This window comes from Symphalangus syndactylus, chromosome 14 (genome assembly GCF_028878055.3).
Source record: "Symphalangus syndactylus isolate Jambi chromosome 14, NHGRI_mSymSyn1-v2.1_pri, whole genome shotgun sequence".
Classification (NCBI taxonomy): Eukaryota; Metazoa; Chordata; class Mammalia; order Primates; family Hylobatidae; genus Symphalangus; species Symphalangus syndactylus.
Window position 1 is genome coordinate 71310900 of NC_072436.2, and position 27396 is coordinate 71338295.

The 27396-nt window shown below is 40.3% G+C and overlaps 1 protein-coding gene across 4 annotated transcripts in view; it reads right to left on the minus strand.

Moving 5' to 3' along the window:
• ANTXR1 (ANTXR cell adhesion molecule 1) overlaps positions 1-27396 on the minus strand; it is a 244955-nt gene that overhangs the window by 136501 nt on the left and 81058 nt on the right. For all 4 annotated transcript variants that reach the window (XM_055241678.1, XM_055241681.2, XM_055241683.1 and 1 more), the window contains 2 exons: positions 23770-23830; positions 11691-11789 (listed from right to left, as the gene is read on the minus strand). In XM_055241678.1, the coding sequence (XP_055097653.1) occupies positions 11691-11789; positions 23770-23830 (160 nt within the window). The remainder of the gene's footprint in view (positions 1-11690; positions 11790-23769; positions 23831-27396) is intronic.

Here is a 27396-nt window from a genome sequence, read left to right on the forward strand (position 1 = left end):
ATAGAGGACCCAGAGCTGCGGGCAGTCTTGGAAGGAAATGAAGTGGGTTATTATTGTTACTGTGTTCATGAGGATCAAGATTACATCACGGCCCCAGAAGGAGAGGAAGTAAAAGGTGAAGGACCATGAGTCCATTCCCAGAGGAGTGCAGGCCCGGGATCTAGCAGCCCTGCAGATATCTGGATCGTCTGTTGGCCTATACACCCCAAGTTCTGCACAAGGTTGTGACCTCACAGCTCTGGGCACACCAGCATTGAGAACTGTTCGTCAGCACAGCTGGTCTGCCTTCTCAGGATGTAAATTATTATCTACCCATATGTGTTGTTGTTTGTATTAATTACAAGGTAATACATATTAGTATAAAAGCCTGGGAAATACACAGAAGTATATAAAAAAGAAATTAAAATCCTTGATAATCTCCACTTCCAGTGGTAAAATTAATGTCTTGGGAAATACTATTTCAGAATTTTTCCATGCATATTACTTTTAACATAATTGAGATTACATATAATTCTGTGGCATTTGGCATTTATCTCTAACTGAAGTTAATAGGGTAGTTTTAGGCAGTACAAGGAAATGAAATGAAGCTAATGGGGTTCAGCGTTCTTGCAAAGTGTTTTCTCCTCTCAATAAATCCACACCCAAAACAATTCTTGACTGTTGACATTTATAGAACTTACAAATTATCTTCTAAGCAAAGCATCAGCTTTTTAAGATTTTGTAATCCTGAGCTCAGAATAACTGCAGCACTTAAAACAGCTAGAACTTGCTAAGAATACAAATATTTGCAATGCTTTGTTTTCATTCGGTAGAGGATAATTCAGGATTCATGCACAAGGTATGTGTCTCCTGACACACGAAGCCTTGTGGCAGTATGCAAATTTGGAATAATTTTACCTTTGGAACTGGAACTGAGTGGCAAGTCTACCAAAATGTCTAAAGCCTTCCACACACTCATGGCCACAGGTTATGGCAAATGCTGACTGCTCTTAAAGGACACAAATTTACAGAGAAACTCAGAGGAGAGGTGGGAAGGAGACCTGGGGCACACACTTGGGCTGCTAAAGTGCTGTGGGATGCATGCTGGCTGCCGGAACTGAATTGCTTGGGGGACAGAACCAGGAGCACTTTCTTCCTTTCCCTCAGCAGTACCCAACTTCTCTCAATGGATGTTGAACAAATATTTAAAGAATGTCAGTTTGAAGGGGCACAGACTATTAGCCTGCCTGGGGTTCCAGGAGTATGGCCTGTCTCTGAGTTAATCACTTTCTCTTCCATCATCCTACTGAAATGGCAGAGGAGCAGTATTGCATGGGGAAGGGCAGCATCCACCTGCTGGTCACTTTACATGAAAGCTGAGCCACGGGGTGTAGAAATAGAGGGGGATGCCGACGTCCCCCCACAGGACAGCAGGACTAGGGGGAAGGTGGGTTTCAGAGAAGTTCACAAGCAAATCTCTCCCAGCCATGCATAAAACAAATGCAGTGCATGCCTGGAGTCCTCGTGGAGCTCAAGATTTTCACAGGGAGTCAATTTCAAACTTGGTAGGGCAGGGGAAACGTCAAGGATGACTATCCACCAGGGACTGGTATAGCTAACTTTGGACTGTGTCAACTCGCCCCCAGAATAAACTCTTTTACTCCCAACTGAAAACCTTGCCACCTAGTTACCTCTGGTGGCAACTTCCCTTTTGTCCCTCAACCGTTCTAGATTATGGCAGTAAATTTCAATGTATCTGTATTTTTCTAGGCCTGAAAGATGGGAACATCCACTAACACAGTCTCTGCAGGTGCCACTTCAAAAATCTGTTGGCAAAAACCAGAGCTCTGTCTGAAAGAGGGCCAAAGGGGAAACACCACCAGATACACAAAATGCTCCTGAAGTTCGAGGAAAAGGGCCACTCAGGGATTGAGGAGAGGTGCCTTATCTGTGGTCACACAGCCAGCTGCAGACACTGACACTCTAATGCCTGGGATTCTTCCTACCCTGGTCTGGGGCTTTTTCTCTTGATCTTAGGTTCAAGTCTTGACTTCTCTACTAATGTGTCCTGTGACCTTGGGCAAGGAGTTAAATCTCTCTGAGCTGTGATTATCCTTCTGCAAAATGAGGGGGATCTATTGAAATCAGCATCTCTGAATCAGGCACACATCTGTCACCTGGGCATTTGAAGTCAGTGGACGAGGGGTCTTTGGGGATCTGTGTCTTGGAGGCAGTGTAGGGAAGCAGTCTAAAGCCTTTGGAGTCCGACTGCCCAGGTTCAAGTCCTTTCCACCTCTGCCAACTGCATGAACTTGGGCACTTCATCTCTCTGAGTTCATCAGCAAAATGGGGATTCAAATAACTCCCCCCTCACTGGGCTAAAGTGATGATGAAATGAGATAATACAGGAGGTGCTTGGCCCAGCACCAGGTGCAGAGTAGGTACTCAACAATCAGTAGCTGCTATCAGTTGGAGGAAGCTCCCTGGTGATTCTGATGGGCATCCCCATGAAGAACATGAGACTAATATGCTCCTTTACGGCTCTTCATTCTGAGTTACGCAAAATGGCATTTCATCACCTTCACATGACATCAAATCCCTAGGGATGTATTGAGATTGCGTTAAGTACCTTTGACCAACATATGGCAAGACTCTAACCCATGACAAAGGAAACAGTAGGCTTTTGTTTGGGAAGTTTATGTTCTCCTGCCCTCGATCCTCCCTCCCCATCTGCACTTTAATGATCTCCCCAGGGTGCCCACAGCAGCCCTGGAGCCCAGGTGTTTTCTAAAATGAAGTATAGTTTCCGGCAAATTGGGCATGTTTTTGAAAACAACACCCTCTGGAACGTCTATGTTTGAATGAGTGTTGTTTCTCTTCCCCCTAGGAAGTTGAGCCCCCTCTTTGGAACTCCTAGAATTGTCTTGCTGACTGATGTTCAGTTTGGGGAAATATGTTCAAATGGGGCAAAGCTTTATCCTTTGAGAGTGTGCAAAAGTAAACCAGAGCCATGCCTGGTGAATAGGATTGAAAATCAAGTTGAGAAATAAAATTTTGCATCAAAAAATAAAGTGTGCCTATAATATCATGAATCTGACTTCTCACATGGCCTATAAACTCAATTTTAGTGAGTTTGTTAAAAATCAGTTTCTTTTGTTTATAGTCATACTTCATGTGTCTCCATGCAACACCAGGATAGTCTAGCATGTTTTTCATTATTGCATTAGTAAAACGTCCATTTTTAATTTACAGTGCATAAAATGGATCACTTCCCAGCTCATACTCCAGTGTCTCCTTTTTAGCATTTGAATCTCTCTGAAAGTGGATCTCCAGTTGAAAGTGGATCTTTTCTTGGCATAGTACACTGAATACTAAAGGAGGAAAAAGTGCAGCCAGAGTAAATACAGTTTATGTGAAGATTTCCAAGATATTTTCTTGGCCAGCAGAGTTCAGCCTGGTGACTGAGGAACTAACCAAATGTTAAACTTCAGATATATTCTAGACTTCAATAATTAGCAAGAATTTAAAAATTAAGTTTTAAATCAATTTTGTGGGTTCTTTTCTGATTACGTCAGGGACATACGATCCCAGAGAACTTAGAAAACACAGATAGATGGAAAGAAGAAAGTAAAAATTAATAGTGGTCTCATTCAGAGGTGACGGCTGTTAACATTTTGATGAATATCTTTCCAGTCGCTGTCTGCATATAAATATGTGTGTTTAAAAAATAAAAATAGTATCAGTGTATTGTTTTGTAACTTTTTTTTTTTTTGAGATGGAGTCTTGCTCTGTTGCCCAGGCTGGAGTGCAGTGGCGCTATCTTGGCTCACTGCAAGCTCCGCCTCCCGGGTTCACGCCATTCTCCTGCCTCAGCCTCCCAAGTAGCTGGGACTACAGGTGCACGCCACCGTGCCTGGCTAATTTTTTTCTATTTTTAGTGGAGACGGGGGTTTCACTGTGTTAGCCAGGATGGTCTCGATCTCCTGACCTCATGATCCGCCTGCCTCAGCCTCCCAAAGTGCTGGGATTACAGGCGTGAGCCACCATGCCCAGCCTGTTTTGTAACTTATTTTTAATACAGAATGCTATATTATTAACATTCCCCACTCCCTACATCAGTAATTATTCTTCTACAACATTGTTTAATTATTTAGGGGTGAAGTATAACTTATCTAATAGATTACCTATTGTCAGACATCTAGGTTGTTACCATTTAGATGTTTTTCTTTTCCCTCTCTCCCTTATTCCCTTTGTTCTTTCCATTTTTTCTTTTGCTATTATAAGCAATAGTGTGATGAATATCCTTGTGGCCAAGTCTTTGTAAACATTCCCAGTCACCTTCTTTTGATGAAGCTGAAATTGAAATTCTGGGTCAAAATGTATAAAAGCAGTTGACTCATTTAAAAAATTGCCTTCCTAACGATTTAATGGTCTCTCACTGATGGTGAATGGAAACACCTGTTTTCCTACAGGTTTGCCAAGACTGCGCATTGTAGTTTTGTTAATCTTCGTCAGTCTGACAAGGTAAAAATGGTAATTGATTATTTCAATTTGCATTTTCTTGGTTATATGAAACATTTCCTATATGCTTATTAATCATGATTTTCTTAAAAATTTCCTTTGCATATCTTTTACTCACCAATATATTTACCTTTTTTTTTAACTGATTTTAGGAATTGTCTTTATACTAAGTTTATTGACCCTATGTTTGTTATATATCCTATTTTTCCAGTTTTGTTTCCCGTTTCTTTTATTGTAGTAGGGTTTAACAAGAGAATTTAAAAATATGCACTCAAACATTCAAATTTTTCTTTCATGGTATGCTCCTTCATGTTTAAAACATCCTTCCCAACTGGAAGATTATATAAATTTTTTTGTTTCCTTCTAGAATTTTTACAGCTTCATGTCCCATTAAAAGTTTTCCTTCATCTGGAATTTGTTTGGGTGAAAGGTGTGAGATTAAAAATGAACTTAATTGTTTTTCCAAGTGGTTAGCCAGTTGTCTCAACATCATTTTTTGAATAACCCACTCTTTCCCTATAGATTCGAAAGGCTGCCTTATTTTATACTAAATTCACCTAAGTGTTTGGTTCTGTTTATGGGCTTTGTTCCAAAGCTCAGTTCGCCTGTTGTGGTGTGATCATACATTGTTCCAATTACTGCAGCTTTTTTATACATCTTAAAATTGGCTAGGGCAAGTTTCCACATTTTTCTTGGCTATTCTTGTGTGTTTATTCTTCCATATAAACTTCAGAATTATTTTGTTAACTTAAAAAGTCCCCTTGGAATTTTCATTTGGATTGTAATAAAAGTAGATATTAATATGAAGACAATTGATATCTTTACTCAGTTACTGCTCCATTTAATAACAGTGATGATAATACAGTAATACCAGCAGTCAACACTGACTGACTCTTAACTGTGCATCAGGCCCCATTCTAAGCCCTGCCTGCCACATTTAAACCTCATAACAATCCAAGACATAGTATGGCTATTATTGCCATACTCATTTTACAGAGAGATAAACTGAGGCATGGAGATGTTAAATAAGATGTCACAGTCGCACAGCTAGATATGACAGAGCCAGGACTCTTTTTCCCTGGTGGTCTGGCTCCAGAGCTTGTAACTATGCCACGAGTCTATGGCTTTCTAACTCTTCACACTTGCTTTATATCCCTCAGAAAGTTTTGTGACTTTCATCACGTATGTCTTTACAAATTTGATTAAATTAGTTCTTGTTACATTTTATTAGTCTGCCCGTCAATGATAGACTGGATAAAGAAAATGTGGTACATATACACCATGGAATACTATGCAGTCATAGAAAAGAACGAGATCATGTCCTTTGCAGGAACATGGTTGGAGCTAGAGGCCATTATCCTTAGCAAACTAACGCAGGAAGAGAAAACCAAATACTGCACGCTCTCACTTGTAAGTGGGAGCTAAATGACGAGAACACATGGACACAGAAGGGAATAACACACACTGGGGCCTACTAGAGGGTGGAGGGTGAGAGGAGAGAGAAGATCAGGAAAAATAACTAATGGGTACTAGGCTTAATACCTGGGTGATGAAACAACCTGTACAACAAATCCCCATGACACAAGTTTACTTATGTAAGAAACCTGCACTTGTACTGCTGAACTTAAAATGAAAGATAAACACAAATTTTATTTGTTGTTGCTATATCTTTCTTGTGATATTTTCTAATGGTTGTTGCCGAACACTGGCAAAGCTACTGATTGTTATAAGCAAGGTATTTATTTTGAAGTTATCCAACTTTACCCTCTCGGTAGCCTAGTAGTTCTGTTCACTCTCTAGTTTTCCAGGAAGACACAAGCATTATTTTAGAGCAATGACGTTTGGCTGCTTTTCCTGTATTTGTATCTATTATCAGATTTCTGGTGTTATTATAATGTTCATGGCATTGTCTAATATGGTAGTCACTAGGCATATGTGGTTATTTACATTTAAGTTAATAAAAATTAAATGAAATTACTAATTCAGTTCCTCAACTGCACTAGCCACATTTCAAATGCCCAGCAGCCACATGTGGCTTGTGGCTACCATCTTAGAACATTTTCCATCATTACAGAAAGTTCTATCGGACAGTCTGCTAGAACTTTCAGATCAATATTAGATAATAGTAGTGAAATGGATCCCTGCTTTTTTACTTCCGAACTTTAAAGTGAATTCCTCTACATAGTGATTTATTATTAGAATGACGTTGAGTTTTGAATTCAAATACATAGATACATTTTTATGTTAAAGATGTCTTATCCTATTCCTAGTTTACTAGAAATATATATTCTTTAAAATTAGGAATAGATAATGAATTTTAATATCTTCTTGGCATCAGTAACTTTTGCTATATGAGGAACAAATTCCCCCTCTGTCTTCAAAATTGTCTTAGCTATCTTGGTCCTTTTTAAATACATTGCTGGATTTTGTTTGCCAATATTTGATTTAGATGTTTGTCATTAGTGAGCTTGATCTCAAATATTCTCTACTTTTAGTGCCTTTGTCTAGTTTTTGTTTTAAACCAAGGTTATGTTATTATCATAGAATGAATTTATATGCTTTTTCTTGGCTGAGTGTGGTGGCCTACACCTGTAATTCCAGCATTTTGGGAGGCTGAGGAGGGTAGATAGCTTGAGCCCGGGAGTTCGAGACCAGCCTGGGCAACGTGGTGAAACCTTGTCTCTACAAAAAAATACAAAAATTAGCCAGGTGTGGTGGCTCACATCTGTGGTCCTAGCTACTCAGGAAGCTAAGGTGGGAGGATCGCTTGAGCCTGGGAGGCAGAGGTTACAGTGAGCAGAGATTGTGCCACTGCACTCCAGCCTGGGCGACAGAGCCAGACCCTGTCTCAAAAAAAAAAACAAAAAACAAAAAACATAAAACAAAAAAAAAAACCCAAAACATTTTCTTTATATCTTTCCTCTGGAACAGTACATATCTGATATGGGTCATTTGTCCCTTAAAACTTGGTAAAACTTGGGTGAAAAAAATCTGGATGTGGTGATTTCGTTGGTGGGGGGATGAAATTTCCTCAAATTCCTTTCTCGTTCATATATTTCCTGTTCATCTGTGTCTAATCACACTGTTTAATCCATCCATGAAGTTTTATTTCAGTGAATAAGCTTTTTCAAATCTAGAATTTATACTCAGTTCTTCTGCAAATCTGCTTTTGATGAGGATTCTTTCCCCTATGATCTGTTTGATCTCTTTATACATTTTAAACACGTTTGTTTTCCATTCTCTTTCAAATTTGCTCTCTGATCCTCCCTTCTTGCTTGTTCTGTTTGTTTCATTCATCTTGACATGGTTTGTCATTTGGTGCCGTCAGCCCACCTTTAGGGTGTTGTTTGCTGCAGGCATGCTGTGGGGTTGAGCTATGTGGATGACTCCCACAGGGTGAAGGTGCATGGCCTCTGTAGGGCCACAGAGATCAGGAAGGTCACGGACACATTTTGGGGCTAGTTTCTTGACTTGGTGCTTCTGTATCACATGGATGGTGTAACATCATTACACCTGTGGATTTTCATCCCCTACCTGCTTCCTTGCCCAATTAAATGTTGGTGTAGCCTGCTGGAGCCTGATTTCTGCAGGGGGCTCTGCTTTTGTGTGATGCCTTGGCGCAGACCTGAGATCTGGTGTCCTGTATCTGCATCAGCATCGGGATCACAGCCTGCAGCCTGGCCTGGAGCCCCTGTGACTTTGTTTCTTACTTAGGTTTTTATTCCCATTTTGTTTCCTATACTTGGAGATTCCCATTTCTTTCCTTTGAGTGAGGCCACACAATATAATTTTAAAAATCATATTTTATCCAGATTTTTTGGATCTATTTTGTTGACCACAAATCTAGAAACTGTCTTCGATTTCTAAGTGGTTGATTTTTTAAGCAAATGCAAGGAAATTGGGAGAGAAGCATGTATTAATCTATCTTCTGGTTATGCTTATCATCTAAGAATGTGTCTAAACGATTTTTACTTTTGGCATTAATATATTGGCATTTTATCCATGTCTTAGCATGATCAATTTGCAAAGTTGTTCACAGTCATTAAAAAAAGTATAATATGCCCTATATCTTTAGAGCATAAAGATATATGCTCTGTATCACTAATTTTTAAATTAAGTTTTAAGACTTGAAAAATCATATTAATATCTCCCACTATCCATATCATTTTTAATTTGTTCTTTTGACAGATTTTGCTTCATATAGCTTGCTATTGCATTATTTGCTGAAGATCCTGAGGTCTGCCTCATGTTTGAAGTGGCTAGAGCCACACAGCCTTAGCTTCATTATTGGGCCTTCAATTAAGTCTTTCTCATTAATAATGGCACTTATGTTCTCTTTTTGTCACAAAATTCAATGCAGCACTTAGGAAAAAAAATCTTGAAAAAAGAAGTATGTGACATAAAAATAAAAACAGATAACATTTTAAAACTTAGGGTATAGAAGTGGGGAAGGAAAATGGGAAAGGTAAAGGAATCTAAGTGTATTTTATTTTACAGGGAGGAATCAGTAGAAACTATGACATTTATAAAGTTGACAGAAAAATGTAGATCTAAACGTGCGGCATTTTAAAATTTGTTCATCTTTTCTTCCTCCACGGGTTCTTGTTCATATTATTTTCTGCATGGAAATGAACAGGTGAATTACTAACTAAAGGCCAAGTGTTTTTCTCAAACGCTATTTTTCCCCTTAGGATATTTTTAATAGATGTATGCTTGAGTTTTGGGGTATTGCTTGCAGCATAGAATATGATCAAATCACTGCCTTCCTCTTCTCCAAACTGTTAGTATTGTGCTAAAGGCACGGGTTTGTGATTTAAGCCAAATCCCTACCCCAACAACCTCCATTTCTTCTTGAATATGAATGAGGTGACAAGCCTGTGCATTTGTTTGCAACTATATATTAGGAAAGGAAGAAAGGAGAGAGAGGATGGACTGGTTTCCCAAGAAAGAAATAAAATTTCGCAGAGAAGTTGGAAAATAGGCCTTTGAGTACTCACTTTACAAATCCATAATGAGTTTGCATTTCATCTTCTTCCTATTATTATTTAGATGGGGTCTCACTCTGTCACCCAGGCTGGAGTGCAGTGGCATGATCTCAGTTCACTGCAACCTCTGCCTCCTGGCCTCAAGTGATCCTCCAGCCTCAGACTCCAGAGTAGCTGGGGACCACAGGTGTGCACCACCACACCCAGTTAATTTTTTGTATTTTTGGTAGAGACAAGGTTTCACCATGTTGCCCAGGCTGGTCTCGAACTCCTGAGCTCAGGCCATACACCCACCTCAGCCTCCCAAAGTGCTGGGATTACAGGCGTGAGCCACTGTGGCTGGCCTCATCTTATTTAATATAGCATCTTGTGTAACCTTTGAGCAACAGGACATAGGGTAGATTCTCTCTCTCCCCAGCCCACTTCCATGTATCTTCAGAGAGGCTGGGCCTGAAAGCCCGCTTGTCTGGGAAGTCTTCTTTGGAAGGTATTGATGTCTTTGAGTTAAACCTTCAGGAGTTTCTGATGTTAGACTTGGGATTTTGGTTAAAGAGAGAGAAAAGGGGGACTTAAGTGACATCACAATTGAAAGAGAGAAAAAAGAAAGAACTCTGCTGGGGGCGCATGTCCAACTTTCACACTGTGACTACTCAGGGATATTTCAGAATGTTTTCAAATAGCACGTACTTTTTGGATCTGTGAGAGCATTTCTAAATATTAAGAAAACTAACTGAATGTTTCTAATGTTTGGAATTACTCCAAAGCCAGTAATTCCAGATGTTTGTGAGGAAGCCACAGCATGTGTCAGTTTAACTATTAAAGTGGGTTTTATGATGTCAAGAAGGAAATATCCATAGCCCTTCAATTCTTCTTCTTTAAAAACAAGATAACCTCCTTCAAAAGGCTATCAGGAGCCGGGTGTGGTGGCTCACACCTGTAATTCCAGCACTTTGGGAGGCTGAGGCGGGTGGATCACCTGAGGTCAGGAGTTCGAGACCAGCCTGGCCAACATGATGAAACCCGTCTCTACTAAAAATACAAAAAATTAGCTGGGTGTAGTGATGCACACCTGTAATCCTAGCCACTCAGGAGGCTGAGGCAGGAGAATTGCTTCAACTTGGGAGGTGGAGGTTGCAGTGAGCCGAGATCATGCCATTGCACTCCAGCCTGGGCAACAAAAGCAAAACTTAGTCTCCAAAAAAAAAAAAAGGCTATCAGGAGGAGAAAACTAGTGTGAGTGATTAGTCAACAAATGTGTGTCCTCCTGTCCTCCTTGCTCTCTTTACCTCTCAGGGCTGTTGTAGCAAAAAGATGTGAAGCATTTAGAAGGTACATAGCATTACAGAAAATGCAGTATATTATGACAGTTATCACTGCAGATGTGGAATAAATAATTATCTGTGTGACAGATGCCAGATGCAAATCATAACCAGTTCCTCTGGCATCGGTCCCTCATATAATCATCTTCCCCATCTCTCCTGGTCAACCACATGAATCACGTACATCTTTAAATTAGGAACTTGACTGCTACAAATGTCTTGTGAAGAAGCCAATGTTATGATAATTCATTTTTTCTCATGAAATGCCTTAGTTTTACTTCCATATTCCTGTATTTCATGTAAGATATTCACCACGATGAGAGTTTCTTGGCTACTCCACGCAAGAACCATCCAGATTGAAAAAAGCTGCAGAATCTACATGTGCAAGCCTAATGGTTTGGTTTTTGGTTTATTCAAGATTAATGCATTTAGACCATTCCTTTTTCACACTTACCCTTAAGAGTCCCAATACTTTGTTAAGGAGGCTCATGTTTCCCCAGCCCTAATTAACCACCACCAGCACTCCCACCTGAGAGTGAGCCACTTGGTAGATGGCAGGGGACAAGGAAACCAGTGCCCCGCTGCTTCCGGAGGGCTGCTGCAGGGCTGAGGCTTATGGCTCTGTGTTTTGTGGAGGATGGGGACTCAAGTCCAGCCTTGCTCTGCTTACCAAGCTGGACACCCATGGGGCTGTGCCCACCCAAGTGGTGCCTTTTCTGACTGGAACTACTGTAAGGGCTCACTATGCCCTTGCTGGGGGTCTTTCCAGCAAATAAGACTCTTTTCTGCTGGTTTCATGTGTGTGGCCTTGCTGGAAGATAAGGGTGGGAATTCCCTTCCCTGAAGGCAGTTGTTGAAGAAACCCATGGACTCTGCAAGGACTTACTGAGTGTGACCGAGTCATTGATCTTGAAGCTGCAGAGGACCCTGTCCACGTTGCGGGCATGTCGGAAGCCGTTTCCTCTCACGACAACTTGAAATGACTCTGAAATAAAGAATAATGACAAGACTCGTTACTTGACCAATAACCGTAAGCTTCCCATCTGCCCTGATTTATAGCATTTGTTCACTATTTCACCAGGCTTAAAATATTCAAAAATTAATTTAGGTTGAACACCAAAAGCAACTGGATGGGTTCCTTTCACTACTTACCAGTGCATCCTCACTAGGTGTCCCGAGGAGGGCCTATCACTTCTTATTTGAATTCCCACCCTTTTACCCTTTGGGCTTACTGGTCCTCCTAATGCAAAACACCTTCCTCCCTCCTCTCTGTCCATTCAAATCTTAGCCAGTTTTCAAATCCAGGCAGTTTGAAAATCTGTGATCTCCGTAGCCAGAGGGAGCCACAGGGGAGGGGTCCTCCACTTCTTTAATCAACTCACCTCCTCTGTGTCTGTTTTGCACATTGTACTCCCCTGAAAGGAATTCTTAAGAGCCCACGGTGCCTACATTTTAGAAAGTCACTGCCTTAGGGCATTCACAGCTAGTCCTGAACAATGTAGGACTGTCATTATATATGGCCTGGTGTTGTTTTCTTGTCTTTTCTCCCCCAGCTGGAGAAACATTCCTTTAGGTCAGGAGTCGTTTGATACCACTATGGCACTCCTATCTCTACTGGGCACACAGTAGCAGTACATAGGCTGGGTAGGAATAATTGTACTTAGGAATGAATCAAGGTCTTTCTTAGCAGTGGTCAGTTGCCAAGCACTACCTACTTGAATTGGTATCAGCCCCTCAGTGTAGTACTCATTTGTCTCTGCATAGAAGAGATCATATATCTTGCTGGCCTGCATATTAATTTCTCATTGGCATAATGTATGTTTGATTAATGCACATGAATAAAATCATTATTAGGTAAAAACAACTATCCTTTACAATAGTCCTACCGTGGAAAAAACCCAATAATTAGTTGGCTAAATGTTTGGGAATATTTGCTTAAGTTTGTTGGTATCTAATGGTCAGTGTTCCACTTTATTTCACTTTTATCATCCTTTTGTATCTAAAAATTGGGGCTTGGGATAATGCTATGTGGTATATCACAAGAGAAATAGACTAAAGGTCAGAGGAAAAAATGCAATGTTTGTGAATATGGATCTTACGTTGCCATCTAAATGTAGACTTTTTGTTGGAGGAATAATGAAATTAGAGAATTAGTATATGGGACTCTCAAAATTTAATAAATGTCATGAGTATATGCCACCTTCAGTCCCAGGAAACTAATTTAGAGGTCACATTTGCCAAGACAATAATAACTAATGCTAATTCCTCCCTCAATGTAAGCCAGGCCCTCTGTGAAATATTGTACATGTCTGATGTCATTTAAACCTCACCACAGCCTGGGGAGGTACAGATGAGAAAACTGATCTTAGTGAAGTTAAGTAATTTGTTCAAGATCACACAGCTGGTAACTTGGCAGAATCAGAACTGGAATCGAGGTCTGTTAGGCACCAAATGCCATGCCCTTAGAACTCAGCCATTAGCTTCTGAACCACCTGCGAAAAGGGCTACTCACTGCCTTCTGACAGATAAGTCATTTAGGAGTTGAAGTTGTGATTTTTTTTTAAGCTTATTTTATTTTAATTTTAGGTAGGTTTGCTCATTTTGCAGAAAAGTGGAACAGGCCTGGTTGTGAAGCAAGAAACTGAAATTTAAGTAAAAGAATGCAGAGACACTACATGTGCCACAAGGAGTACAAGTTAGAAAAGAATGCTTTTTAGAAGTATAAGAGACCTTCACAATAAGGAAATGGAGATGGTGACATTTTGAATGACTTGCCCAGAGTCATGTCATTAGTAAAGCAGAAAAACTGGGACTCATATGCAAAAGTTAAGGTGATAGGCCTATGGTTTTTTCAGGAGCATAAGTCCTGTGACTATGAAGGATTTATATATACACGTTGATGCAAATGCACAATTGCTACGTTTAGAAAGATGGGCTTAGTAGTTTTCTCTAGATGTCTGTCAGGCATCTGACAGATTCTCGGTTGGCTCAATAAGCAATTTACTACATGTCAAGCATTTGTAGAAGAATCTTATCTTCTCTTATTTGCTCAATTAAGCCTATAGAAACCTATTTCTGTGTCCATTTTGAATGCCAGACATACAGACATCTGTTGTTTGATGTTTTTGCTGATTCCAAATGTTTTCTGCCTCACTGCTGTGCCTACTTCTCTTGTTTCCTCAAAGATCAGCAGAGGAAGAGAAGACTGTGGAAATGCAGGCCACATGCCAAACTCTATTCTCTAACACCATGTTCTAACATTACCAGTTGAGTTGCTAAATCCTCTATAAAAGAGGCTGCCTGCATGTCTGCTTGGCCCAACCTCAGGGAGTTTAGGAAGAAAGACAGCAGGAATCCATGATGTGGCAATGGTGGAAACCAAACAATTTAACCCCCTAGGCCAGGGGAGATGATGGAGGAAATGATGCTCTGGGGAGTGCACCAGGGCAGAGGCGAGCTCCCATCCTGCCTGATAGGGTTTCTGTGTTAGTGCACACATTTGGTTGCCAGAAGAGCCCAAACATCTGGCCCAGCAGCCTGACTAGAATGTCAGCTCTTCACACATAGACATTATGTAACAAAACCCTTTCAAATGAATCTGCCAGTAAGTGAAAACCAGGACACACTAGAACCAGGATATAGTGATTTAACTCCACTAATCTACAAAGCCCTGAACCCACCTTTCAAAATATGTACAGCTGTGTTTTTAGGCAACTTGTATGTTGGCTTACAGCTCCTATAAGAAGTACCTCAAGATTGCAGGGCTTTAGGGAGGAATTTTCCACCTGAAAATGGTCTTTGATTTAATCTTTTAAGTTATCTATCCTTTAAGGTTTCCTTAAGATCTATATTCTTTTGTCACTGTTATTCCCAATTACAATGAAAGCTTCCTGATGGCAGAGGCCAAGATTTCTGTTTCTTCTGAATGCTGGGTTGTGCCTTAACCCAGGACTGAGTCAGTCTCAGGATGAGCTCATTGAGTGAGTGAATAAATAACATATCTTGGCATAGAAAGAGAATAAAGGGGAAGGATAAGATGATCATTTATTCAGGTCCCAACCAGGTCTAATCCTGTTTATTTTCTGAGGCTTAATAAGGTCCATGAATGAAAAGATGTTCAACATCATTAGTCACATGGAAATACAAACCACAATCATATGGAGATATCATTTCATGCTATGATTGCTGAAAAGAAAGAGATGGACAATAGCATCTGCTGGTGAAGAAATTATAACCCACATACATTTCTGGTAGAAATGTAAAATGCTGCAGCCTCTTTGAAAAATAGTTTAGCAGTTCTTCTACAAAGTTAAACGCAGTTACCTTATGACCCCCAAATTCCATTCCTAGACATATACCCAAGAGAATTGAAAGTTATGTCCACACAAAAACTTATCCTTTAACGGTCACAGTGGCATTATTAAAAGCAGCCAAAAAATGGAAATAACCTAAATGTTCATCAACTGATGAGTATGGTATTTCTATACAATGGAATATTATTCAGCCATCAAAAGAAATCAAATTCTCATACATGCTATGACGTGGATGAACCTTGAAAATATTATGCTAAATAAAAGAAGCTAGACACAAAAGGCCACATATTGCATGACTCCCTTTATAAGATATGTCCAGATTCACAAATCTACAGAGACAGAAAGTAGATTAGTGGCTGCCAGGACTGGAGGGAGGGAGAAATGGGGGAATAACTGCTTAATGGGTATAGGGTTTCTTCTTGGAGTGATGAAAATATTCTGGAATTAGATAGTTATTATAGTTGTACAACTTTGTGATATATTAAAAACCACTGAATTGCGCTTTCTTTCTTTCTTTCCTTCCTTCCTTCCTTCCTTCCTTCCTTCCTTCCTTCCTTCCTTCCTTCCTTCCTTCCTTCCTTCCTTCTTTCTTTCGATGCAGTCTCACTCTGTCACCTAGGCTGGAGTGCAGTGACGTGATCTTGGCTCACTGCAACCTCCGCCTCCTAAGTTAAAGCTATTCTCCTGCCTCAGCCTCCAGAGTAGCTGGGATTATAGGCATGTGCCAGCACACCGGGCTAATTTTTGTATTTTTAGTAGACACAGGGTTTCACCCTGTTGGCCAGGCTGGTCTCAAACTCCTGACCTCAAGTGATCCACCCACCTCAGCCTCCCAAAATGCTGGGATTACAGGTGTGAGCCACCACGCCTAGCCTGAATTGTACCTTTTAAAAGGGTGATTTTTATAGTATGCAAAATATAGCTCAATTTAAAAAAAGAAAAAATAAGGTCAGTAAGTAGTTCAATAGATTTATTCCATTCTGTTCTCTCCTTTTATTTCTTTGGTTTCCTTTTTTCTTTTCGGAAATGTGGAACACATAGTTTTGAGATGATGTCAATAAAGACTGCATATCATTCACTGTGTCTGAAAATGAGACATCTGTATATTCTCCACTTGTTCTGGTCACTCAAGACTTTTGTGCCAAATTATTGTTAGTGATATTTCATCTTGTGAGTCAGTTTGAATTTGCTCTCCTCTTAGATGCTTAATGTGGCATGGAACATCAAAAATAAAATGTAGGGACTGACATATAATGGGTGCTTTCTGATGCTTAAATTGTTCTAGAACTTTTTTCAGTTATAGCTTTTAATTTATAACAACTTGAGTGAGGCATAATTGATATACGATAACTTGCACATAAAGTGTATGATTTGATAAATTTTGACATATGTATGCAATCATAAGACAATACCACAGTCAAGACAGTGAGCGTAGCTGTCACCCCCAGAACTTTCCTAGTGTTGCTTTGTAATCTCTCCTCCCAGCCCTCCCTACCTCCACTCCCACACAACCAATGGTCTGCTCTCTGGAACTGTATATTAGTTTGCATTTTCTGGAATTCTATGTAAATAGGATCACGCAGTAAGTAATTTTCTTGTGTGGCTTCTTTTCCTCAGCATAATTATTTTAGGACACAGCCACAATTATTTTGAGATTTATACATAGTTTATTGCTTTTTATTGCTGAGTATTAATTAGTCCATTCTACAGGTAAACTGTAATTTGTTTATCCACCTACCTGTGGATGAACCTTTTAGTTGTTTTTGGCTATTAAAAATAGAGCTGCTATGAACATTTGTACACAAGTCTTTCTTTGTTTGGACATAGATTTCCTTTTCTCTTAGGTAAAACCTCGGAGTGGAATGGCTGGGCCATATGGTAGGTGTATATTTCATTTTGTAAGAAACTGCCAAAACTCTTCCAAAGTGTTGTGCTGTTTTGTATTTGTGAATGAAAGCCCTTCCTCCACATAGAAATGTCTTTAAATGAAAGGAAAGATTGAGCAGAGAATGAAGCAATCCATTTAGAAGAGGTGGCCACAGGTCAGAAATGAATGCTTCGAAAAACAATGAAAAGTGAGAGAAATACACCCCTATCTGATGTTGCTTGAATGTGTCTGTTTTAAACATCGAAATTTCCAAATGGTAAACATGACTCCTTAAATGACCTTCCTTTTGTGCCAACTCACCCAGTTTTATCAGAAGCAGTGGGAAACACAGTAGGAATACAACTGCTGCTGAAATGACAGTGTGAGGAGCTAATTATAACTTCCTTCCCGTTTGGAGTACAAGAACTTCAAGTGTAGAGCAGTTGGCAAGTTGCACACTTGATTCCAATTAGTTCCTTCCTGACATCCTTGCTTACATAGCACAGTGTGAACTACGGAAGTTGGAGGCCAACTGAATGGGACCACAGAAAGACTGCTCAGGCACAGGGTGCATTTTCCAGAGAGGAGCTAAATTAGGCAGGGCCAAATGCGTCCATATTCTTAATTAAAGAGGCTAATCTGCAAAAATATTTAATTAGAAACCTTAAAAAAGAGTCTATATTGGGAGCAGAATTACTGAAACACAAGTAATCTCAAAGTTGCTACAAAGGGTTTCCACATAGCAGGTGACTTCCTGCATGTTTTGGAACAGGGACTGTAAATACAGTGACATAAGCACCATGCTAAATGGCAACCACATGCTTGGCCTAGGTGCTGGGGTGACAATGGAGAGTGGTGAGGAGTATGTGAACTGGAAAGTGTATATGCTTCTTTTAAAGGAAGTTATTCAGTCCTCAATAATCATTAACTTGTAATAAATACAGGTTCAGTGTTGTCAGTTCTGATTTTTCAAGACAAGATGAAAATCTGTATTTTTAGGTGAAATCCGATTTTCTAAATGTTAGCAATAAATTTAAGTTAAAAAATGCAGTATGAATCAAGAAGAATATATATGCAGATCAGATAGGACTTGTAGGCTGCCAGTTTATAACCTCTGAGAGTGGAGGAGTTCTGGGAAGGTTCTCTCTCCCTATATATGTTCACCAATGCAGTGATTGGATTCCTTCCTTCCTTCCTCCCTCCCTCCTTCCCTCCCTCCCTCCCTCTCTCTCTCTCTCTCTCTCTCTTTCTTTACGGAGTCTCACTCTGTTTACCAATGCTGTGATTGGAATTCTTTTTGCTTGCTTGCTTCCTTCCTTCCTTCCTTCCTTCCTTCCTTCCTTCCTTCCTTCCTCCCTTCCTTCCTTCCTTCTTTCTTTCTTTGACAGAGTCTCACTCTGTTGCCCAGGCTGTAGTGCAGTGGCATGATCTCGGCTCACTGCAAGCTCTGCCTCCCAGGTTCATGCCATTCTCCTGCCTCAGCCTCCCGAGTAGCTGGGACTACAGGCGCCTGCCACCACGCCTGGCTAATTTTTTGTATTTTTAGTAGAGACGGGGTTTCACCGTGTTAGCCAGGATGGTCTCCATCTCCTGACCTCGTGATCTGCCCGCCTCGGCCTCCCAAAGTGCTGGGATTACAAGTGTGAGCCACCGTGCCCGGCTGGAATTCTTTTTGATGGCAGTAGATTAGATATTCTCTCCACTCCCTCTCCCCAAAAAGAGTTCCAGTTAAAAATGTAAAACAGTTCCAGGAATACTGGTTTCCTCAGTTATTGAGAAATAATCAGCCATTAATACCTTAGTGGACACTGAATTAAGTCTTTAGAAATCTGAAGCTGTAAAGGAGACCCGGAGGAGGTTTTCTCCAGATAGCATCTGCTTACAGATGGCCGTTCTGCCACTGCTCACATGATTCTATGGGGGGAGAGCTCAGACCATCCACTCCATTGTTGGAAAGCTTTAGTTGTACAAGTTGCATGTGGTAAGCCAAAATCTGCCTCACTGAATTCCTCCCCAACCCCTCCATGGTGGTCTCCTGGAGCTATACATAATAAGCCTTATAATTTCTTTCTGCATGGCAATCCTCCAAATATCTAAAGATGCTCTTGTGAGTATCTCCATTCCTGGCCTCAGTCTCTGTGATGACTTCAGTTTTTCCTCATCGTACAGGCATCTCATTAGTGCTCTCACTACTCTGTAAGCAGACCTCTCCTACAGTGCTTACTGCATGGCTTTGTAATTTATTTGAACATATGACTATCTCCCAGAGTGAACTGTGAGTTTCATAGGGGTGTGGGTGGATTTGGGACTCTTATGCATTTTTGTATTGATATATTTTCATGTGGGTTGGTGCATAAAAGACACTAAGAATCGATGAAAAGAAAGGAGAAAGAAAGGAAAACAGGAAGAAAAAGAGGGAAAGAAGAAAGAAAAGGAAAGAAAAAAGCAAGGAAAGAAGGAAATGAAAGAAATAATGAATCCATGAATGAATTATAATGTGATTTCCAGATCCATTACCTCTTCGCCTATGGACATGCCTTTGTCAATACCATTCTTAAAATGTGGGACTTGAAACCATGGTCTGAACATGGAATAGGACTGTTAGTTCTCCTGACCTGGACACTGGATAGTTATTGATGCACCCTAAGGTTGTATTAGCTTTTCTTAGTCAGAGGCATTCTTATTGGGGAGCAAGACAACTATGATCATTCTTGTCTTTTCTCCTATCTTACCGTTAATTGTTACTAAGTCAGGATTCCCTAAACCTGCCTGTATGTGAAACTGGATATTTGAACCCAAGTTCAATGCTTTATATTTGTCCCATTAAATTACACCTTGTTATGTGCAGCCCAACATATAAAGGCCTGTGCTGGATTTTGGCTTTGTTGTCATTATCTCGCTACCTCACCCAGAGCTCAGTTTGCTGTCAAAACCATTGCTGGTGTTGAGCTGGGGTTGAGAGCCAGCTGAGATCACTGTCTTAGGGGAATGCAATCATCAGCATAGAGTGTCTTGAGCAGGACAGAGCTGGGTAGGGCTCCACAGCAGGGGCTGTTCTAGGGGCCAAGGAAAAGAAGGAATTCACAGAGTGAAGGGAGGAGGCTAAGAGGAAAGGTTTTTGAGGAAGGCAAAGTTTACCTTCTTTATATATCTGTCTAGGGATTGGTCCCACCACTATATGTTAGAAATGTGAACAATCAGTTATTTCCTTTTTACTCTCTCCCCCAATACATGATGAATTAATTAATCATTTTGCAGATACTCTTCCCCAATTTTCTTTCAGTGGAGAAACATACAGGAATGCTTTTCTCATCTAGGTATGACATTATCAACATCATGATTCTAACACTGGCCTTTAATCCTTATTAAGATGATGCTGATAACAAGCCATCTTGTTTTGCATAACAATTTATACTTTTCAAAGCACTTTCATGTAAATACTTGTATCTTTGAAGTAGCTTAATGAAAGTCACAGAGGGGCTATGCCTCACTCTATCTGACAGGCATCTGGATAATGAAATGGGCTCCCAGGCTTCCTGAATGCTATGTTTACTCCAGAGAATGGTCAACAAGAAATCTTCAAGGAAATCTATGGAAGAAATTTTGATGTAAGAATATCTTTTGGGAGTTTCATTCTCTTCTTAGAAACGTTATTCTGTAATCAGCATGTTTAAACCCTTATGACTTGAATTTGAGAGGTGGGAGCTTGCCTTTTACAAAACCTAGCTCTAGCTTTCATTATTGTGTCTTGTTTTAATTTTTTATCTATAAGAAATAAAGACAATATGATTGGATAGTTTACTCTGATGCAGACAACTATTGTTTGCTTATAAAATATGTAATATTGCACATAAGCCAGAGATTTTAAGAAAATATAAAGAAAGATTCCTTAGATTGGATTTACCAGATTTGTCTATTTTATTGGTTCTACCAAATAACCTTGGAATAATTTATCTGTTGAATTGCTTTAATTTGTTTAAATTTATTAGTGGATTGTGTGTTTCTTGCATTTTCCTTAGCTTTTCCAAAATTATCTTTTAATTCTTAATTCATTTATTTTTCTTTTCCACTTGATGAGAAACATTGAAATCTACGAATTTGATATGATCAGATCCTGTGGACCCTGGTATTTCTGTGTCATTTTTGTTTTTGTGGTGTTTTTGTTGTCTTGAACACCTTAATGACATGTAAGGGATATTGTTTACTTTTTGAGATTAAAATTACTTACAAAGGCAATTTTCCATTGTCTAAGTGGTGGAGATTTTTCCTTTTACTTTGGTCTTACTCTATCTTTGTCTATTAATTTTAGATTTTGCTTCATTTTAGTTGCAGTTCAAAGGTATATTAACTTCTTATGGTTGGTGAAAGGAATTAATAAGGGTCAAATAGGCAAATATCAGTGGCATTGTTTTTTTAACGAATACATGAATCAAGACATTTAGTCAACATTTATTGGCCACCTAGTGAGTGCTGGGTACTCTGCTAGGCAGTGGGAAGTAGAGAGAAATAAGATTCCTTTTCTGTCTTCAAGGAGCCTACAGGAGGGGAATTCATTATACTAGTGAATTAACAGAAATTGTGTTCATTGTCTTTAGACTTTCTGATTCATTCCAAGGTTGCACAACACAGCCAATTAGATTGCTAAACTCAAAGTCTGGGTTTTCTTCATGAATGCAATAATTGCACAGTCAAGGAACTCCCTTATTTTCTAATTGTTTTAAAATTACAGAACTATAAAATGTGTGTTTATAAAACAATTCACACACACTACATGAGATTTAATTAATCAAATATCCTATTCAATTCCTCTACCTGAAGCACACAAAGCCCAGAGGTGAATTTATCTTCAAGGTAAATTCATGAAGCCTAACTGAGGCTCCTCACTGCACAGGCCCCTTACGAAGCCCTGGCGCTGCATTCATGTGGTCATACGTTTTTGTCAAATTTGCCTAGGTAAGATTTCTGAATTCTTAAAGAGATTCTCACCGATCTACCTCTGTGGCAATCACATTTACCCCTGCCATCTGTGTGGTCAGGTAGCAATTTATTTAAAGGTCAGTAGGTAATCTTTTGGGATTGCCTTTCTTCGGGAAATTAGCACATGTTTCTGAATAGTTAGTTACCAAATATTTTGCTAACAACTTTATGTATGTATGCATTTATGTATGTACATATGTATTTTTGTATGCATGCTGTATATTTATGTATGTACATAACTAGTTACCAAGTATTGATAACAACTTTATATCTTTACATATATACTTGATGTTTTGCTGCTGGCACCGATTTTTTAGTGCATCTAACTCCCTGAAAGTCTTTCAATTGTTCTAAACTATAGCCCAGAAACTGGAATAAAATCCTTAAGGAGTTCCCTCATTTATACCAGTAAAATATGCCATAAACATTGACGTGTGTAGTGTTTGAAGAGGCCTGAAAGTTCTTCCTTTAATGCTTCCTACCTTATCAGGTTGTATGACATATTTTCTGTTGATAAATTAATAACTGGCACTGTATTTTGGGAGGCTGAAAAGGTGATAGCAACAGTAAACTCTCAATGGTGAAAGATGCAAGTTTCTTGGGGGACAGGAACTCACACAGAGAGTTTTTCCTTCCTTATCTCCAGCACCTAGCACAGTGCCTGGCATGCAGCAGGCACTTAAGAATACTTTTCAAATGAATGAAAGACGAGTGATGGGGAACCTGTCAAGAATTATATGAGAAGCGCCAATGTGGTTGAAGTTTTAAGCAGATTAAATATGAAACAAGAGCATTAAATATGAAAATATTTAAATATGAAATTAAATTATGACCCTGATTTTGACCCTGATTTTGATCAGTTAGAGTATGACCCTGATTTTGATCAGTTAGAGAAAATCTTGTGACTCGAAGAAGGCTAATTCTTTACATAGGGACTTCCTTATTAATGACAAAACTATATGGCCGGCCCTCTACAGGGACAACCAGAGCTGTCCACTACAATTGTGTGAGGACTGGCAGATTAAACAATTAAGATAAATATATTAACTGTGTGAGAAGGCCGGCATCCAACTAAAAACTTTAGTATAGCAGTATTTCCAGTATGGCCTATGACCACTATGATTGTCTGGTATCTGCAGGGCCTCATGAAAAAGAGGGCTGATTCCATTTCTATCCAGAGGTAAGGTGTTGGTAGTCACTCAGTATTCAGTGTAAGAATCCAGTATTTCTACAATTCCCTTCTAATTAGGTCCCACGAAAGAAGACAATTTTTTTTTTTTTTGAGATGGCACCTTGCTCTGTCGCCCAGGCTGGAGTGCAGTGGTGGGATCTCGGCTCACTGCAACCCAACCTCTGCCTCCCGAGTTCAAGAGATTCTCCTTCCTCAGCCTCCTGAGTAGCTGGGATTACAGGCAAGCACCACCACACCTGGCTAATTTTTTGTATTTTTAGTAGGGATGGGGTTTAACCATGTTGGCCAGGCTGGTCTCAAACTCCTGACCTCAAGGGCTCTGCCTGCCTTGGCCTCCCAAAGTGCTGGGATTACAGGCACGAGGTGCCGCGCCCAGTGAAAGAAGAGAATTTGGACATTATTATTATTATTTTTTTTAACTTTCAAACAACTGACATGTGGCTTCTTTCTTTCCTTTTTTCCTTGGAGCAAATTTGGTTAGCAATTTCACCTCCTCTTTTCACCCTCCCCCTTCCTGTTCTTCTTTCCCATCCCACCACCAATGAAGTACATATGTGACTTGAACTCAAAATATCATCGATTGTATGAAAGCAATTAGCATTTCATTTCAATTTACCTCCTGCACATATGGTGGATGGTTCAGCTGCTAGAATTTCGATGCAGGACTTCTTCAAAATCTAGGAGGAGAGGAAATAAAAGAGTCAATGCACAGCTTATTTTGTTCAAAGACAGAATTAGTGTTTTGCTTTTAGCTACTGAGATAGAGATAGGAAGGTTCAAGGACATTTGGCTGCAGTGGGGGTGGGGGTGGGAGGAGTCTAACATCTTGACTAGTACCAATACCAAACATTTTATTAAGCCAGATCGTGCTAGATGCTGTTGGGTGTCCTAAAAGCCCGAAGAATTATTCATTCATTTGCTCTCTTGGCAGGTATTTACTGGGCCTATGCTATGCCGTCCTAGTTTTTGCAGAGGTTTAACATAGGGTTGTGGAAATGGGACTTAACACTGGAAATGATAAATGCCAATGGCCACTCCTATTGGTAGGTGCAAGGGTGAAAGAGTAGACAGTAGGAGCTGCAGAGTTCATGGAGGAGACGCTGGGGCAGGTATGCTAGAAAAGGCTTCATGGAAGAGCTGGGAGCTGAGGGTGGGACTCAAATGAAAGGGAGTGGGTTAGGGGAGGGTTAGGGTCCAGGCAGGGAATGGTATGAGCAAAGGTGAGAAGGAAAAAATACATAGACTTCTTGAACTGGAACAAAGGCAGCTTGAAAAGTAGAAATAAAAGAGTGATACTAGATAAAGCTGGAGAGATAGGATGGAAATGGTCAACTCTCCACAGAAGCTGCATAATCAGATGACTGAGAGTTCCTTTTTTGCTTGAAAAGTCTGGAAAATGTGAGCTTCGAAGGGGGCATTTGTGCCTCACTCTTCAGGAAGACCTCCTGAGACTTAGTTAAATGGAAATGTACACTTGTCCACAAATGAGTCTTACAGGGTTGAGTGGAGAGTCGGCGGAGCACTGTGACTTCACAGGAGTTAATAATGAAGACTTTTGCTGGCTAGAGTGGGGTTTCTCACTGGTAGCACCTCAGTTTCTCTCCACCATTTATAAATCCTACCTTGAGAATATTGATTCTAGAATTTGAATCAAGTATTTTAAACAAGTATAAGACATTGAGTTAATTTACCAACCAAATGCAGTATCTTTACTTAATTCGGAATTTGAGATGGTTTAGAGGGCTGAAGGAAACCCTTTCTCTATTCTTGAAAAGGGCATTTGTTAAAACAACTGATGATATGATTATAAAATTTAAAGTCTGTGAAAGAAGAAAGCATCTTTTAGCATTGGGAAACGCCCATTTATTTGCATCGTTGTATTTATTTACATATGCTTCTTTGTTCCAGCTTAAGTGATATATCACAAGACATCAATGAAAGAGAATAAATGAAAATGTGGGGCTGACTAAAGGGAAAATAAAGGGAAGATGATGCAAGAAGTGAGAATAGCATAGAAAAAATACGCTGTGAGGAGCTTATTTCCTTGCTAGAGTGGACTTAGTTCCAAGCTTTCTAGTAGCAAACGAAAAGGACAGCCAATATTTATGAGCTTTCTCAATCTGTGGAATGAAAACAAATCAGTTTCTCAGAAGAGGTAATATTTACCCATTCCAGAGAGAAATCTGGGCATCCTTATGGAGAAGCATTGCGAAAGAAAATGAACAAACATGCTTAAGAAAATATTAAGATGCATTCATTGAAATAGGTTATCTCCCAACCATGTATTTTAGGTAACTCTATGTACCTGAACGTCACCGAAAGCAACATTTCTCCTTGACTGTTCTAAAATTCAGATTTTCTGGCTACTTTTCCCTCACTCTGTAGAACTTCATGGCATTTTTGTACTTCGATTCTCCTATTTGTTTGCAGCATCCTCCTGACTCCGCAGTTGGAAGTAATTAGTTCCTTCACCTTCTGCCTCATTTCCTCAGCCTCTGGCTTACCTAGCCACCTCCACCCACCCCAGACACAGGTGCAGCCTCAGTTCCTCCCTGGTCCCTAAGTTTATCCTGACTGTAGCATGAAGGGAATGCTCCGGACTCCCATGTCCCTTGCCCATCTCTGTTAGAGTCAGTGGTCCTCACACACCTGCTCTGGGCACCTGGGGCAAACACTGAGCTCCTGTTTTCCACTCATTGTCAGTCTAACTTGGGAACAAGGACCCCAAGGATATATCCTGGGCACCTGTGTTTCCCTGCTGCCTTCCCTAGTGTCTTATGGTTGATCTAGTCTTTTCGGTCTCTTGTGCATGTAGTACCGTCCTAGGACTGGGACTTGCTAGCATCCTGGTGCACAGTGATTCATCCCAGACAGCCCTGCCTGAATTGTGAAGATTGTCCATTCGCCCACCCCTGAACTTGCTGCTCTTGGGCTCTTCCTGTTTGATGGGGTACTTCAGCCAGTGGCTGCCATGACCAAGGGAGGAAGCCACCCCCTTTGACTTGTCCTCAGGCACAAGTCTCCAGACAGCCCACATTTGAGAAACAGAGGTAGCCCAGAGGGAGAAATTTATTAAACAGTGATATTAGAACAACACAAAGCTGTTTTTCGATGTTTTAAATAAAATTCCTCAGGCATTTGACATCTCCTAACAAATCATTTTATCATCCAAAACTAAAGACTTCAAAACAGTCCAAGAATTTAAAAAGAGCTTTCGGACTAGTCCTGTCCCCATTCCCCAAACACACACATGAAATTTTCACCCAACCTGAGTTTCAACCAATCTTTTTGAACCAACTCTGATCCTTAACCAGGGATTGGTAAAGGAACCATCCGTGGATCTTTAACCACAAAGGCACACTAACAGGGGTTGTCATAATAAACACATGCTGTATTATTCTCTCAAAATGTCTGCAATTAGCTGATAAATCTAAGGGGTGTATGGGAGGGCCAAAAAATGTCAGCCAAGCACTGTGATTCAATCCAGTAAAAACACAGCTTTCCCAATCTTAACTTAAAACATCTGGAAGGATGCAATACAGCCAATAGAGTAAAATTTATCAGTGAGGGGGATGGGCAGGATTTGTCTGGGACTGGGGCTCCTACCCATTTGAAATGTCTGGTTTCAAAAGGTAGGAAGTCACAATGGCAGCTGGTGGATTTGAAGGGTTCTCATGGTTCTTAGCAGCCAAGACTGTCTGGTAATCAGCCTGTCTGAACTGTAGCAGACAGCAGATCAGCTCAGGGACTGGAGACTGTGTGGGGGTAGTGAGGCCCGGGCAGTGGTAGCCATGGCAGAGGTGTAGACACAGCACTGGGGAATCGCTGATGGGAAATCACTAGATGCAGTGGAAGAGACTCACACAGGGTAGGGCTGATGTTAGAGGTAAGAGGCTTTGAGGTGAGGGTATGATTGATCTGCAGAGGAGAGAGGGATAAGATAACTGCATGCCTGAAGTATAATCCCACGTGAAGAGTTGGGTCTTGGCCCTGGTCCATATTTACCTGACCTATGCTCCTTTACAAATCCCTTAACTCTTCTGAACCCCAATTTTGGAAAGCAGTTTAGTATCCTGAGTAATAGCTTGGAATCTGGAATCAAATGCTGAGGTCAACTCACTCATGAGCAGTGTGACCTTGGGCAGGTTCCACAACCTCTCTGAGTCCCTGTTTCCTCTCTATAAAAGTGGAATAACGATAGTATCTACCTGAAGTAGTAGCATAAAGTTGTTGTGTTGGGAAG